The sequence below is a fragment of the Chroicocephalus ridibundus genome, chromosome 4, assembly GCF_963924245.1.
Source record: "Chroicocephalus ridibundus chromosome 4, bChrRid1.1, whole genome shotgun sequence".
NCBI classification, from domain to species: Eukaryota; Metazoa; Chordata; class Aves; order Charadriiformes; family Laridae; genus Chroicocephalus; species Chroicocephalus ridibundus.
In genome coordinates, this window is record NC_086287.1 from 8,432,630 (window position 1) to 8,450,195 (window position 17,566).

Genomic DNA, 17,566 nt, shown 5'->3' on the forward strand with positions numbered 1-17,566 from the left:
TGTTAAAGAGAACACCTTTCTTGCCATTTCTTTTTATTACATTCCCAGTTTCGGAAACAAGATGCACTAAAATCTGTGCCAGGAAAAGGAGATTTAAAGATTCAGCCTTCCTCCTTACGTAAAGCTTTCTTATATAAAGTTTGAGGCGATACACAATCCATAAGCACATTCTCAGGGTACAAACTCATAAACCTTACTCAAGAGGGCAATACAGTTAGCAGCTGCAAACACCAGCTTTTGCCAGTAAGATACACTGATTCACATGTGGACAGAAATAAACCGATTTTCTGAGGAACCAGACCATACAACTTGTCAGTCCTACCCATCCGGCAAACGCTGCTGAAGCACCAAAACAGAAAAGCAGAGGACAGACACATTGGCAGATCTGCAGATACAACACTCAAGCACTCACCAACACTACTCGCAAAAGAAATACGATGACACACATCAGATGATTTCACATCATCATCTGGTCATTTTCTAGGAAGAATTATTTCCTTTGTCAAAGCAGCCACAGGGCACAGGGTTTCCAAGCATGACATGCCCATCAGTATGTAAGGCACCCAGCTAAGCACATATATAAAAGGATACCAAGTTGTTTACAGAGAAGGCTTTATACAAAACGCCAAAGAGGAGGAATACAGAATGGAGTTACTTACTAGGTGGCAACTCCCATTATTTTTTCCCCGGGCACACTGTATACACAGGTCATAAAACTATGTCCTTATTTGTAACTTATCCTTGTGACTATTTTCATTCCATACTACCCAGAGAACAGGCAGGCAACGAACTGAGGATATAATTTTTACATTAGTGCCATTGACTGTACATTACAAGACGGCTATGTTACAGCAAGACTGGCCAAATTATAGGTCTTCACGCAGGCACACAGTTAATGAGCAGGTACAGCTCACCTGTTGGGTCTGTGTCACATGAACTGGGCTGTGCCGGAGCCGGCACTTTTGGATAACCCAAATCAACTAACTGAGGAGGCAGCAGGGAATCAGCACTTGTGAGGATTTCCTCTACTTCAGGGCATACACAACTCAGCCATGGCACAACGAGGAGCTGCTGACATCTTCCTGCTTGTAAACCACTGCTTCAGCCTTCTCTCTGCGCGCACGTATACGAGCACAGCTCTCAGCCATATTACGATTTTGATATTTAACTAGTAGAGTCAGAAATGTCAGCAACTCTCATACTTTAGAGATGCACACAAACCATAATAAAGACTAGCACCTAAGCATTTTAGAGGTGGTTATAAATACCCAGCAGTCTCATTGATTTCCAACTGAATCCATGAGCGTTGACCGGTTCTGAAATAAGGTGCCAGATCCATTCTACTGAACGGATTCTCATGAAAATCTGACGAATGTAGCTGTCACTCTTGACCTTTATGTCTATGCTCAGATTCACGATCAGTGTTCTCTTATTTGAAGTGCTTGTGCAATTTTTGCTTCATTTCATGGCCTCTGTGAATTACTTTAAGCGTTTTATACACATGTCAGGGTAAAGTTAGCATTCTGATCAATAAGTATTAGATAAATATGACCCAAATCATCTTGAAGGCAGTCATAAGAAATCTGATTCTTCACTGGGAGCTAACAAAATCGAGTCACTTGCTACTTGACTTACTTTCGTAAACCAAGTACAGTTTTTCAAACATCATTTCTCTTCCATTTCTATTGCGTTTTATCACCATCACATAATGTGAGCTTTATCATCCACCTGAAGCCATGTAAATGCTTCCAAATTTTTTCCTCTTTGTCCTGAATCGATAAAGTGAGCCACCTGTAGGGACGTTTCACATTCCTGACAGTACACAGGACAAGAACTACCTTCTCCCTTGTCAACCCCCAATCTCATTCATTTCACCACGTCTTGTAAAGACACTTGAAAGTACCCTCATTTTTCCAACCTAATTCATCAATGCTCTTAATATGTATATCTGTATTTAACTGATAATTATATATATAATTAAAGCTTATTACTAATTTCACTGAGTCGATGAAACTATCCATTGCCCGGACTTGGCACGTTTAGGTACCTTGCTGAAAGGGGGGGGTTTGGGCTACATTTTTGCAGTGTGGGTTGGCACTCGCACTGTGCGGGTACCACCCCATGCAGTCTCTTCTCACTCAGGGTCACGACTCCTGACTTAGAAATGATTCGTGCATCCAGAGATTTTAAATCTCTGTTTGGATCTAAATATCCCGCTGGAAGCACACACACGTTCATGCCCATTGGGCTGGTGGGCCTCACCCTCACGTAGTCCTCCTACCCCTACAGCAAAGCCTTGGCCTCCCACTTAGTTCCTCGCTGGAGTCCTGGTTCCTCCGGCTCACCAGCTCCTCCAGAGGACCCTGAACCTCCTCCTGCTCTGAGCTCCTGCAGCCAGGCCCTGGCTGGCACTGGCCCACACGTCCTCCAGCAGCCTCTTTGCCTGGCACTCCAAGCATCCAGCTGCTCCCTACTTCTTCCTGCTCGGGGTATACCGCACAGGGGCAATGAAGGAAAGAAAGGAATGGGGCTTGAAGGGCACCATCCGATGCAAAATCTGTCCTCATGTCAGCTCGTCAAAGCTCAAGCCCCTCTCTGACTTTTCCACTCTCCTACTCTGAAGGCGGCTGTCCTCGATTGAAATAATTTTTCCGTTAACCTGAACAGCATGGTATTTTCAGTGTTGTCTGCCTGCACTAGGCCGCCACAAAGCGGTATGGCGCACATACGGGTAGAAGCAAACAGAAAAGTAGGTGTCCTGAAGTGCAGAAGCCACACAGAAGAATTTATTCAAGCAAGCTTCAACACACAACACTGAGTGCAATCCTGTAAGGAACAGAGTATCTCCACGTTTGGGTTAACTCTCCCCTTCCCTCCCCTTTCCCCAGCTCTCATTCTCTGAGAGTTTTCAGCCCCCTTCCCAAGATGAAGTCTATAGTGGCTGAGTTGAAAATTTCAGGAGTTTTGTAGTATTCTCATTAATCCCTACTCTTCCCAACTCCTCACCGGGTGCAAATGCTTCCAGCCTGCTCAGTCCACACGAATGCCGCATTGAGCACTGTGTAACTCCAGCGCTCAGCAAAAGGAAAGCAAACTTCTTGTTCCCGAGAGCTGGCAAGTGAAAAGCAAAAACAAAATCCAGAACAAACCAACACAAAACTACAAAGACCAGCACAACTTGTGGGTTGATGTTTGCCCAACTTGTATATCCTTGTTGAGCAAGCGACACTTCCAGCTGTGGACAGGAGACCACCACAAATAATGAGCCCCTCAACAGCACGGCTCATGCTCATTCGGGCTCTTTGCTTTTTTGCAGAGCACCCACTGAACTCCAGGAAAACAGAGCAGGAATTGGAGACACAGATGCCCCACAATCATCTGCGTGGTTCTGATCTGAAGGAGCTCAAATCCCTGTTTCCACCCCAAGGAGAGAACCAAAAGAGTTAGGAGAGCCATCATTTTACATCTGCTTTAACTGGCTAGACTTCCACCCACAAATAAGATGCTGTTTGTGTGTTACAATAGTGATGAGTACTCTGAAGTTCTTATTCCTGCTGAAATCAAGCCTGAAGGAAAGGTTAAGACTTCACGATGTGCCCCAGTGCCGAGATGCAGAGCTTACCAAAGAATTAGCCAGGACAGGTTTGCACCATAGTATTAAAAATGACTTATGAGACAATGTATTGAAAACCACAAACATTCCAATATTTATTTTAAAAAAGAAAGAAAGTTTTTAAAAGTAAACAGGGCAAATTTTTTACTTAGAAGTGAATCTGATATCAAAGAGAGTGAAGAAAAATCAGCACCATTCCCAACAAGGCAAAAAACGTAAACAAACCGCTGCAGTTCTAGAGCGGGGGGAATACATTCTTCAATCCTAAAATGAGAGACTCGAAGGATAAGTGCCAAGAAAAACGAAACAGAAGCCTGCACCTTTACACGCAGCCACGCTACAGCGGTGGTGTGTTTGTTTAACACACAGACAGAGGACTTCAGTCTTTGCCAATACTTCTCTCGGTTGCTGACTTCTACTGCATAAACGCCGGAATTCCCGAAAAACTGGTACACCACCAGCAGTCTCGTCCAGTCTGCCCCTGCTTTCCTCACTGCTAAACAGCAATGAAGAACTTTATTGCTGAGTAGTCCGATTTCGATCCCTCCCTTTTTTTAGGCGCAAGCTAATTGCCAACTAAGGGTATGAAAATAAAAGAAATGAGACCCATTCCAGGCCATCAGTGTATCTGAATCCTATCATGTGAGTTGCCAATTGGTTTTCCAGTCCTCACGCTCAATATCTGCTGTTAATTTGCTTGCTATTTCAAGAACTTGAAGACTGTCAGCAAAATCCGTGATGCATTACAAAACTTATAATTAAAAAGAAAAAAAACCCAACATCTGATGCTTTTCTGACAGGATAAACACAAAGTCTGAAAACAAGGGAGAGGTACTAACTTACAGCTACTCGTATTAAAATATGATTGCAAATGAAGCCGGGAAAGAAACAGAGTTATAGAAATAATTTCAAACCGATGCAAAACCATTCGACGAAACCCCCCGAATCTACACTGGGCTAAAAAGGAAAGAAAAAAAATTGCACAACCCATCATTTTTAAAGGAGAGGACTGAAGCCGTCTATACTTTCTTACGGCTGCATTATCTATGCCAATTAAAATTTTGCTTCTGCAAAAGAGTTAAGGCACTTCCTCTAGAGTTACTAAAAAAAGCAAATGAAAGCCTTGGCTTCGCAGAGGTGAGCGATAGTGAGCCGTTTGTTCTTGACCTCTGGATCACCCTACAGATCAAATTCTTGGACATAGGAAAAACCCACTAGTATTCATTAAAAGCAACTGGGAGGCCAGCTTTGTGCTTCTGCTCTCGAGACCTGAACGAGCTACAACCTGACAAATGCGCAGGATATTGCTGAACAATGCTGCTGTTCCTGTCAGGAGGGAAGAGCTTTATTCCCAGCTTCATTCAGGATGAATTGATTTTCATCACAATGATGCAAATCGCAGGTTTCAGTCATTATTTAAATAATCAATTTTTAATCTTTTACATTTGTGCTTTTCAGTTATTTCCATAAAGTTGATTCCGTTAACCATTAAAATGCATTGATTTATATCAAATTAGCTTTTACATGAAACATTTTCTCCTCTCAAAAAGATTCATCTAGCCATGGTTATCTAAACAAATATATATGCAGAAAGTCTTGGGTCTTCAGTTTTACTTTTCACTCTGCTAAATATGGGTGGAATTTGCCCGTATATTTTAATAGCTAAAAATAATGTAAATGACTGCTTTATTAGATTATTTTATACTTATGGCTTATAACTTTTTTGTGGAATTTTTATGCAGAACAGAATTCAAAATCCATAAATAAGTTTATTGCCTCGTTATTCGTGAAATTAACTACCATGAATTTCTACGCACGCAAAATAAAGTTTATCAGAATACTTTTTCATTTCAACTCTTTTTGTCTTTCAAGCAAACCAAAAAAGCTACCTGTGGAGCTGAAGAGCGGAACAAAATAAAACAGAGAAAAATATTCTCCCTGCACAATTGTTTCTGTCAAAACATGGTTTAAACAAATTCTGGCTCCAGTTAACTGCAGTTCTCTGGTGGTTTGAATGCTTTTAAAGCTTCATTAGAAAACAGACGTTGCTAGAATATTTGTATTCAAACGTCTACACTACAGTAAATTCAGTCCTTATTGTGGGGGAACAATTTCAAATATAATTTAAAAAAACACACGTATTTAAAAATAACAACATTGGAATTTAAATTAAAACTTATATTCACTTATACACGTTCAGCGCCCAAAGCTGCCGTAAAAACAGACTGTCTCTCCTTATCCTCTTACAGATACATCAGTACGAGTTATGCTTATGTGTACTTCACAAAGGGAGTTTGAAGGCTTAAAAATTCATAGATCCCTTACTCCTTGGGGTTTTTTGTCCTGTTCACTAAGTAGCCTCAATCTCAAATTTTCAAAGGAGAAAATGTTTCCATTGGAATCTTTAAGAGTTTTGACTCCATAAACTATCAATAATTTCCCCACCAAACAAGCCAGTTCACAGGGCAAAGTCAGAAGGAAGAGAAAGGAGGGAAATGTCTTTCTGGATCGTTCTCTGTAGACCAAACGGAAAATCTTCAGCCATTTTGCTCCTTTAAGGCACATCAAAGAATCTCCTATTTAAGGTGCGAAAATGTCCTTTACATTCTCCACCTCTGAAAACGAGCAGAGCTCTGCATGACTCATGTCCCACCCTTGCCCTTTTCTCTTTTAGGGGCTGATACTTTTGTTTTCAACTCCCCTCCAGCTAATGCCATTTAATACTCTCAGAACCATCAGGCTAAATTCAAATTTTCTGCTCCTTAGAGGCTGTTGATATGCACCACCGCACATTCCAATTGCAAATACACGTGAATGCTCCCGTGTATTGTAAGTTATTTTCTACATACAAATTCTACTAAATTGTAAGTTAGGAGGCACTACTTGAATTCTCTCAGGTCTTTAGAAAGCTTTCAGATGTACCATGAGTAATAACATGTAATGAATATGGACTGATATTTCTTTTCTGTAGTTACACTGAGTTGGCAATTTACATTTTCTAAATAGATAACTTATAGCCAGTTTTCCCAGTATTCTGGCAATTACTTCTTAGAAACCCCTGACAGGCTGAAACCTCCAGAATCACAGCTGTTATTCTTGGTTTGATCCCTCTTTTTAAATTAAAACCAGTAGCTTTATCAGCAAATGAGAATTTTTTTCCCTCTGGAAATACTTAGAAAAATGCACATAAATTGAACGTGCCAACTTATCTCATTTTAGGGTTGGAGCATCTTCTGGGTTAATGACTAGTGTTCCACTTCTGTGACAGAACTAATTGGGGTAAGGAGGCCATAAATACATACAAAACCCCCACAAATTCTCTTCCTTTGGGGTAATCTGAAGATTTATAGTAGTGGAGTGCAATGTGATTGGAGGGGAAGGAGGAAAAAATTAAGAAGTGCTAACAGGCTTGTCTGATCATTCTGTCTCAGTTTCCAGGCACAGAACAGATTTGGAACATATTTTTCTAGTATCTGATGTGACTTTTTCTTCCTCTCAAAGATCAAGTAAAATGCAGGAAACTAGCTGAATTTTTACGTTCTCCAGGAACTGTCAGTGTAAAAAAAGAGAAAGAGAGAAAGAGGAAGGCACCACCACATCTCAATGCTCCAAACACAGACTAGCTGATCTAAAAAGGTGTTTTCAAAATGATAGCCTCAACTCCACATCAACAGTTGCTCAAAACATGCACTGACAGCAGTTTTTCACAGCTGAACACAAATGAAACATCCTTGAAGAAAGAGGAGAAGTTTGTACTTGGTTGAAGCTCAGTGTGCCTTTCTAGCAGTCTAGCTTTATTTCCCATTGATCACTAATTGGAAAAATCCAGTTATCAATGGATTATAGGGAGGACTAATTAAGATTTGTCTTCCATGACTAGGTTAGATTACATATGCCATTCACTTGTTACGGTTAAAACAACTCAGTTCCTTGATGTGGCGTCCCTTAGTATTTCAGAACAAACATTCTAAATCCATGCGTGTACCTGCAAAATGAAAGAACTTCTAAATGCAGCTGGAGACAAAAGGATAACAGATGGCCCTTATGGGTTCGGGAAGCAAAAGAGAGAAAAATAGGCATACCACACAGTTCTCCATTTCAGACTACCAAACCCTCTCTTCCCCAGACTTGGCTCCTACATTCCCCAGATCTCTCCAGCAGGTCTATAGTAGGAGAGTTCAAGTAAACCTGCCACAAATAAATCTGAAAAGATGCCTACACTTTGTAATCGTTGGATGCCTGAAGAATACAAGCCCTCTGAGTCCCAGACATACACATGAAGAAGCTGAACACAATTTTAGCAGCTCACCTCCCAGCTCACACGGCTGCTCACCTTGCGAGTCTCAAATCCACCCCACACCACTCAAGGCCTTTATGTGCCCCGTCTTCTTCTGTGTTATATGCTGCTATACTAAAAAAATTACTTTGAAACGTCTTTAAGAGATGATTACCTGAAGTAAGATCATGTTTCCCAATTAGCTGATACTGGAGGATTTAGGGTTGTGGGTTTTTTTAAGCTAAGCAATGTCAGGCTGATTTAAACCACTAGCTAAAGGCTATGACTTAAATTAAAAAAATCACCAGCTTAAGTCAAGAATGTGAGATACAAAGCTAGATCACAGTTTTCTAGCCAGCACTAATTGTACGGATATGACAAAAAAAGGCATCGTCAGAAGCATCAACGTGTGTGTTGTTGTATGAATCACCAAGGCCCGGGGGCCAAGTGAACTGCTGATAGAGATGAGATGACGGGAAAATGTCTAATGTCTGTAGAGGTTTGCCCCATTCCTTGGTTCAATCCCTGTCATTCCCCCTTCCTCTTCTACTTTCACCTTTAAAGCAAGCCTGCCATCAAAAATGTAAGTTCTAAGCTTATAATAAACCCTTCTTATAGGTGTGCATAAATTAGCATGTAAGTACTTCAGCTGACAATTGAGAATGCCAAGTCGCATAACGATTATCACCATCGCTGAAGTTCAGGTTTCTGGTAGAGACTCAAAGGACTGCGGCTGTTGTTAGCATGAGAATTTAAAACAAGCGCTACCCAAGATTCCGCGCAGAGACATCAGGCATCACAATTAAACAACACGTAACAAAAACAAGGGAGAGTCTCCTTAGTACAAAACTGGGCAGCAATTTTTCCTGCATATGCCTGGCACAGGGGTGGAATGCGGTCACAGCTGGCTTGAAATTTTGCTATCACAACTTTAGGCAAAAGAAAAAAATGCCTAGAACTGATCACAAATAACGCTTAAAGCACGTGCTGCCTTGAACCTTGTGTTGTGTGGGGGTTAAATGGTACCATAGTAATCTATTAGCGCAGCAGACAGATACCTAAGCAGCACACGCTATAATGCGGCTTCCTGCCCTAATACACCCCGAGATGCCACTGCAGTTCATCCACGAGCACAGAGTGGATACTGAGTCCACAATTTCTAAGGGCATTCAGCAGGCTGAACAGAAATAATTACAATTCTTTCCCTCGTATTTCACACGCATGGCTAAATATAGCCTATTTATCCACAAAAAAATGCGGCAATTGTTTCAGAGGGGTTTACAGTGAAGTTTGATACTGTTCTGCAGGGCAATGCAACAAAGCAGCTTCATGCATTTTCAGCAGGAATGACTCCTGCTGTGGTTCAAGTAATAAACAGCAAAGAAAGTTTAAATTGAGACTTACCATGGGGCACCGTATATTCGGAATCCTTTAACTGTTACCTCTGAATCTTGTAAGTAAATACTATTTGTCAGGAGTGACTGAACATTGTCAAAGTCCTCTGGTTTCAATTTGGACACAGAGGGAAAGCGGTAGTAATCTTGTTTAACAAGGTCTGCCATGAATTCCTTATCAAATGTCAGTTCATGATTCCCAGCAATCACTATTTTATATTCATATGGTAGGTTTCCTGAAATAACAAAAAAAGAGGACTTAATTAGCACGTTTTCCTCCCACACCAGCATTGCCGACACAATAAGCAGACAGCTAGCAGTGACAGAACGAAATACCCAAGATCCGTGTGCATCTCCATGCTGAGCATAAGTTATTAGTACCGCTTCTCTTCCATTGAATGAAGCTGTGTTAAAACGTAAAGTAATGTCACACAAAGCAATGTCATAATAAAAAGCATTAAACAAAACAAGCTGGTAGGCACCCAACCAGCTCCAAAGGTGGCCTAAACCACCACCGCTCCCTTGCTTTCAACTGATGGCGTGCTGATTTAGAGGTGACTCCGAGTCCTACCACGTAGCTCGTGGGACTGGGTCGCCGTCAGTAGTCCTGAGCCCTAATCCACAGGAGCGACTGCAGCGAGACGCCCTGGGTGTGCGAGTGGCTGGGCAGAGCACAGACTGCAGGAGGGTTCACAAGAGCGTTGGGAGGGTACCAGGCCATGCGGTACGGAATTGGGCTGCTGGTGCTGTCGTTTTTTAAATTACACAGTTATTTGGATTAATTTGTACAGAACGCAACAAGAAGCGGCATTTATTCCAGACCTAGCCTGTTCTTCAAGCTCCACTTCACTTGCAAGGGACTTTCACTTTATCATAATAATTCGGTTTAATGGTAGTATCTCGTTTCAGTAAGATGCATACGCATAGAAGAACCCATGGAACTCAAGCGAGTAAGACGCCAGGTAGGAAAAAGGAAACGTGGTTAATTCATTTACCATGAGGGTCACAGATAAAGAGTCCAGGCTTGATCACCTCAACTCAGGGCAACTATTTTCACTGTTTGGAACAAGGCATGGATCAGGCCCACGGAGCCAGATTTTTGGAGTTCAGAGACAGATTTTCAAGTACTTGGTACCAGCAATCAGTGCCAGATCTTCCCAATAAACATATTGGGTGCTGAGCTCCCTTAAAAATATGGTCCCATACTATGGTGCCTTCACAGAAGTCAAGTTCTTTTGCAAAATCTGTCCCACTGTGACTTGCCAAAAATCACATGTAAGTTTGCACCAAAGCTAAAACCAGACTCACATCTCCCTTTTGCTGCCTTCACCATAAGCCTCATTTCCTGGTCTTATACCAAATCATTCATTTTGGTGTATAATCCTAATAATCATTTAGGAAAAGTTGGTTTTGTTTTGTTTGTTTCATAAAGGCAACAAAATGTATGTGGAAATCTATGTGTCCATCTTCCAGTTCTGGTACTGGATGCTATGTATTTCTCGTGAATACAGTTCTCCTAAACAGATGTGGCTTTGCTAGTTTAAAACTTGTCTTTCAACTTTCAAAACTGCTTGGGTTTATGTGGTTGTTTTTTTTTTTTAAAAAAGTAAAGTTGTAACTATTTACAATAAGATTAACTTCCCCCTAAATAAATCTTAAGGGGAACCAGTCAAACCCTTTGCTTTTCAATATTTACAGCACGGAAAAAGGAATTACACAAGATGTGTATATAAATGTCATCTTTGCAAAATTAGTTAATTCTGGATAGAACAACAAAAAGCTATAAATCCCCTGAAAAAAACAAGCAGACATCTTCATAGACACCTCACATCTGAACAAAACACAGTCATACATATTCATAACCCTCTGCGGCGCTGCGTTACATTAAAAGCTGGGGGAATGCAATAAATGCTCCTCTGCAGCTTATGCCTCACTCCTTTCCCCCTTCCCTTCCCCATCCCTGCTACAAGCTGCTCTGCAATTCATTTTTATTTAAAAACTCGATGTGGCAGGTACCTACAATTCCTGCTCTCTGTGACTCCTGGGCACAAGGTAAAATTGCTATTTTCTCCTCTCTCAGGAAACATAAAAGATACCACTGGCATGAAATTTGATACACTTGTCATAACTATCAATCCCCCAAAACAAGCTCGATGTGATTAAATTCTCGGAGAAGTAGGCTGGAGAAGTTAAATTCAGGTTTCTGCCAAGTTATCAACATTTGCCAGTTTTAGCAGAGAAAAGTCATCTTTCTGGGTAAGTGTTCAGGTTTTACGCTGTCTCCCATGTATTTTGATAAATTTGAAAATCATCCCATTTTCTTAATATCACGTCCAATTAAGGAACGTTTTGCTTGAAGTCAATGCTTTTTTATCTTGACACCTTAGGAAGAAAAAGGGCTTAATTGGAAGACACACCGGGCACAAAAAGACAAACCAACGCTGGCATCAGTGATTATTAAAACATAGGAATGTAACATTATACATGTTATATAAGCACCTGAAATCAGTAAGGAAAACCAAACATTGCAGTATTTACTGCAATTAGCGTCAAGACAATTGTTGATTTTATTAAGATTATAGAGAGGCTCTGCTTGGTTAGGTCTGAAGAGCCAGGAAGGGGGAACAGCCTCTCCCAGGTGCCGCCAGGGAGCGCAGGGCACGGCCATGCCAACGAAACCCAAAAAACCAACGCCAAGACTGAGGAAAAAGGCAAGACACCTTGCCAAAGACCCCACAGGGATCAACGTTCGCAAAATCTACCCGTAAGCTCAGCGGTACTGCACAGCCCCCGCTGCGAGCTGGAGAGTAACCACTGCTGCTCTGGATGTGACGGCTACGGACCCAGGTCCCCCCTCCAGCAACGAGAGGAGACGTGCTTCACTCCATACTGGCACATACTTTAATATTTACCATCGGATGGGCACCAAGGTCTAACCAGGCTCCCCACCTAGTTCCCCAACTTTATAACCAGTCACGTTTTGCTTTCCTTTCCCGGAGCTGGCTCGGGAGCTAGCGATGAGCAACAGGACTCATCAAAATGCAAACACATGAAAAGGCAGGGCCAAGCGAAGGGCAGCAGCGAGAGGAAGTCTCATCCATTTCTTTCCTCTTCCCCGAGGAAAGACTATATAGCACTAATCACAGTAATAAATTACCTACAATCAGATTAGCTATTTATTCACTGCATTCAGGTTCTCCCTTCCTGAAAGGCCCTGTTCTCTCCGATACAATTTATGAAATATTTTCGGATGTTTTCTTTTGGCAGTCCTGCCCTTTGCCTCTAATCTGCTGACCTTCTGTGTTTAATATGGAAGCATAAACAGTCACACACAAAACCTCCTACTCCGCGGCATTTTAGTTTCGTCTTGACCAGGTTAATCCCTGCATATCTACACCCGTGATGTCTGTACAGAGCGAGACGCCGTAGCACAATACACAGGTTGAGAGGCATTTCCTCATTTTCCTTCACTAAATTTTTGTTAGCCACATTTGGTCTTTATTAGTCTAATTACCTATTACATTTTCCATCATGCATCAGTAATATTATGCATTCTAATTTATACTGTGAATCTGGAAAACAGATAGAAGAATTGCCTTCCAAACAAGGAAAAGAGCTGGATCCATTTGCTGGGAGGAGCACTTCAGAAACCCCAATTATCAACTCCCAGCGTAATAAGTGAGTTTAAATTAAAAATACTTAAATGTTTAACAGGTGAGATCAAAAGGCTAAGATTACAGGAGCTAAAAATGATTAGGGCACCAAGTCTGTGAAGCAGAGTCACTTACAGTAGAGTATTTGAAAACCTATATATTTATGTGTATATACGCAGGGTGTGCGTGTGTGTGCACCTGTTTATCTTCAATATGTTTACACTATTTTGGCTAAGATGTTTTTCAACATCAGCCCTCAACAGTAGAAACAAGGTGCACAATTTCATCATTGATCAAGAAAATATTGCGATTAGGCAAGTTGTTCTCTTCCAGAAGAGAAAAGGTCAGTATCGCTTTTGCTTTAATAAAAGCAAAGATACTTAAATGTGAGTAACTTGTGAAACTGGACTGTTTATAGTAAATACATTAACCTGGGAGTTTTGGAAGATTTCTGTGACTTCTGGTTTAACAAGTCAACCCTCAAGTTACAGTCCCACATACCTGTGTCCCCCCAGCCTTCACCCTCACTCCTGTGCCACCAAACCTCTTGCCAACACAAGGATTTGGTGGCCACAGGGCACAGGGCATCCGGAAACTGATACAGCTGAAAACTGATGTAGCAAAAGAAGAATGAGGCTCTGTGAACACTGGTAAAACAGGACTTTTTTTGCTGGCTGCAGCAACTTATATCACTTCAAAGTGTTAGCTGAACAACAGACTGACTTTAAATACACCTATTACATGGGACGAGCCGGGGAGCTGGGAGGCTGTTTTCTTTTTTTTTTTCCTTTTTTTTTGAAGTTGTTTTTAAGTTGTGGGTTTTTTAAGTTCACCTTAAGTACTGGATCCTAGTAGTCCTTAATCTGCTGAAAACCATTCCCATTTTAATGGCATGCTTCATACGAGTACAATTTAGTCACACAACCCAAATTCTGTAGAGCTGCCAGACATGAAAAGGGGTCTGACTGGCAATGAATATTGACTGCCGAGTCCCTATAAAAATAGAAAATCACATTATTTTTTGACTACTGTTACCTACAAAACCCACAGGGAATTAGGGTAATAAGAAATAATGTGATACTAGCTGTCTATATACTGGCAGGAAGCTGTATTTACACACAAGTGCTTTTGATGTGAAGCTCTGAATATGCATAGGCATGCATTAACTATTCAAACCACACGACACTTCCATGAAACGTGAATCGTTTTCATGCCCATTTGAACGCCTCATAGACCCTTTGGCCATATGTTGAGAAATGGGCCGAGAAACCTTGAAGTACAAATCTTAGTCCCTTCAAAAAGAGGGAAATCTGTACAAGTGAGATGCCTGTGCAAGTGAATCACCTCGAATTTACGGTGTATCATATATGCTTCAAAAGTGCAAAACCGGTCATGGAGCATTCACCTATAACCAACCACGTACACGTCCAGAGATAAACATTGAAGGAGCAGATTTTGTGTCGTTCCTATGGACTTCCAGTCCCCACAGCAGCACAGGTTGCCACCAGTTGTCTGGCCACAGGTGCCCACCGATGGGCAGCAGGTGAGGGCAACCAGCAGAACCTGCTACTATTGGTCATCAGCTCTGCAACTCTTCGTAGAGGTCTCTCATGGAAAGGCCACTGCATCTCAGGGCCATGGTTACTCTCTCTTCCCAGCATTTACGGCACAATCACAACACAGGCAGACCCCTTTCAGCTTTTTAAAACAAAGACAGACTCTCAAAGGCTCCAGTTTCTCCTTCGGCAGCAACAAAAGAGTTAGACTATATAAGTAAAGTTATATGGACTCGAGCTTTCACATGATAAGCTGGGCTTCTCTCACCATCAATCAACCGCAGGTACTGAGATCCAAAACCGGGTAGGAAAAACAAACATCTTGTCTAGGATGATATTGACCAACTGACTGCGAAAATATTCTGGCTGTTTTCATCAAATAGCCTTCACAAAAAGTCCTCCACGGAATAGCTAAGACTGATGTCAACCAACATACTGGCTGAAAACGTAACCCAGGAATTTCTATGCATTTTACCTTTCTGCGTCTGTAGAAATCTACAGAATGAAACCATTAAAAACAAAACATCAGGCAAATTAAAGAACATGCACAAACCCAGAACATGCTTCTAAAGAAGTCCAAAGAAGTGAAGTTTCAGATCTCTCAAAATCTTGATGAAAAGTATTCCACCAGCTTTTAAACTACCATCAGTTCAGATGCCTCTTTATTTTTCCCCCCTCTCCAAAAGAAAAATTTGGAGAAGGAAAAATAAAGGCAAAACACACACGGGCAACACAGCAAGAGGAGTGGATGAACGAAAGTTTAACTGTTTTGCCTCTATGCAAAGCAAACATCAGACCACAGCACAGGGAGAAGCAAAGGCTGAGACCCTTGAATTCCTGTGATAAATCTAAAGCTTGTACATTAAAGCTCCCCTTTGTTGAAAACGCTGTTAGACACAACAAAACAGAAATGTTAGGTAAGTGCAAGCTCTGCCTCTGACCTTTCACTCTGTAACCGTCAGGCTTCATTAATTTTCACAAGGCCTGACAGCTCTAGCGTTAATACTCACACTTGCGGATCGAGCCACACAGCAGGTTCAGACTGCTACCTTCTCCTCTGAAACTCATGCATTAGGATTTCTTCCATGCTGGCAATGGAAAACCAAGTCTAAGAAACATTAAACACAAAAAACTACGTTACAATAATGCCAAGGTTGAGCCATAAACCCATGAAAGCAAGGAAGTGTCGAGCGAATCTTGCCTCAGCACCTGTAACTCAGCTACGCAGCGCCAAGGTATGGCGGCAAACACGGTCCCGTCCCAGCGACCGCAGAACCCGCTGGGGCGCCTTGGAGAGGTCTGACACGGCTCCTTCTCTCTCCCGTAGGCGAATATAGTGAATTGCGCACAACGTTGGGCCGTAACACCGCCAAGTGCAGTATGAGCCCCGCGGCAGGGCCATACGCACCGCAGAACCTAGTTAATCAGGGATCTGATTTAATGATGCTCTGCATTGGTAACAATTCCTTGCTTTTATGTATTTATGTCTCAACCGTAACATTATTCTAATGTAACTGTTTGTGATTAATATCCTTCTCCTCTCTTAAAGGAAAAAACGCAGGACACCATAAGCGACTGTCTTCTGTTTCACTTCAGTGTTCCACAGCTTAACATTATTCTGACATTACGCGTGCTGGGTTTGATCTCCCAGTTGTTTTGAATTTCACTGAGCTACTGCTAATGAAATAGTTTTTCTTGAAACATGGGAAGCTTCACTGAGGTTTTATCAGTTAATACATAACATTTATTTGTTTTGAAACAGACAGAATGCAAAGGTTTTGTTTAGCCTAACCTCAAAATCAAAAAAGCCTCCAGATTTTGCAGCTCACAGCACTGCCAACTTTAGGTGTAAAAAGTCCCCCCAAATTGACTTTAAAATTATGAAATTTGAAACGGAAGCAGCACAGATTTCTCTGCTTGTTAGTCCCTGGAAAGGCTTTCTTCTCAGGCTTGTAATTGTGCAACCTAAAAGATGGAGCTTTCCAGGAAGGAGAGAGAAAAAAAAAAAAGAAAAAAAAAAAAAAGCTGACAGCTATGAAGTTTCGCTTTAAATTTAGAAAATTCTGAAAACAACACCCACCCTGCAAATCACAATAGCCTTATTTTTCCCCCTTAATTTAAAACAAAAATGAGTCTTGCAGAAGTGGCAGTTCCTGCTACTTTTCTTCTCCCCGTAGCAAAGCAATACACAAAGAACTACCACGACCGCTCTGGTGCTATGTGCACGCTTTCAACGAGGTGCTTTAAGTGAAATAGCACTCACTTATAATAATACATATACGCTTTTCAGGCAAGAATATCTTTTGTCTGGCAGAGCTGAAGGGTGTTCCTCTAAACAGAATGCCCCCTGTAGCCCCCTGTAGTTTAAGGTCTATAGTGCACATCTACTGCAAATACATAGAAACGTGCTGTATTTTGTCCAACAGAATTTTACGTTTTCTCTTGTGATCAAGATCTTAATGTACCAGGACTGACAAGTTTTAGATCAATTTCAGCTCGGTGTGGTTTCAGATGGCTCCAATCTTGAATTCTGAATACCAAGGCTGAGAACGGGAACATAAACTCTGCCTTCACAGTGCCAGCAGGGCTAAGTAGAAATGTTCTCCTTGAACTTGATTAAGACTAAATTGAAAAGGAACATTTTTGGTTACTATTACATTAGGCTAAAATACAGAAATGAACCCTAATACTTTCTAAATCTAATAAGAGGAAGCCATCTCTATTTCAAAATTTTCAAAGCATTCTCTATAAATGCATCACAGATCAATTTACATGGTACTTTTGCCAATAAGCAAAACGAAATCACAGGTTCCAATTGGCTTAACTCATATTGGAAAGTGCGAAAGCAAATGCTAGAAAATGCAATTACTGCAAACAAACTCCATTTTCTCCACTCAGGAGGGAATTTCAGGGAACATTTTATTGCCCTCAAATAATATTTCTAAAGGCATCAATACACAATTCTATTTTCTTTTTGGAGTCTCCACACTATATATAACCTAATCCTCTATAAAGAAACTCACCAGATTTTGAAATAATATATTGGTTCTTGATATTACCTTGTGCACCCACAT

At 41.3% G+C, this 17,566-nt stretch overlaps 1 protein-coding gene across 3 annotated transcripts in view; it reads right to left on the reverse strand.

Annotated features, from left to right (window-relative positions):
• The window catches only part of MPPED2 (metallophosphoesterase domain containing 2), a 109,623-nt gene that overhangs the window by 39,290 nt on the left and 52,767 nt on the right, over positions 1 to 17,566 (reverse strand). For all 3 annotated transcript variants that reach the window (XM_063333616.1, XM_063333618.1, XM_063333617.1), the window contains exon 4: positions 9,294 to 9,519. In XM_063333616.1, the coding sequence (XP_063189686.1) occupies positions 9,294 to 9,519 (226 nt within the window). The remainder of the gene's footprint in view (positions 1 to 9,293; positions 9,520 to 17,566) is intronic.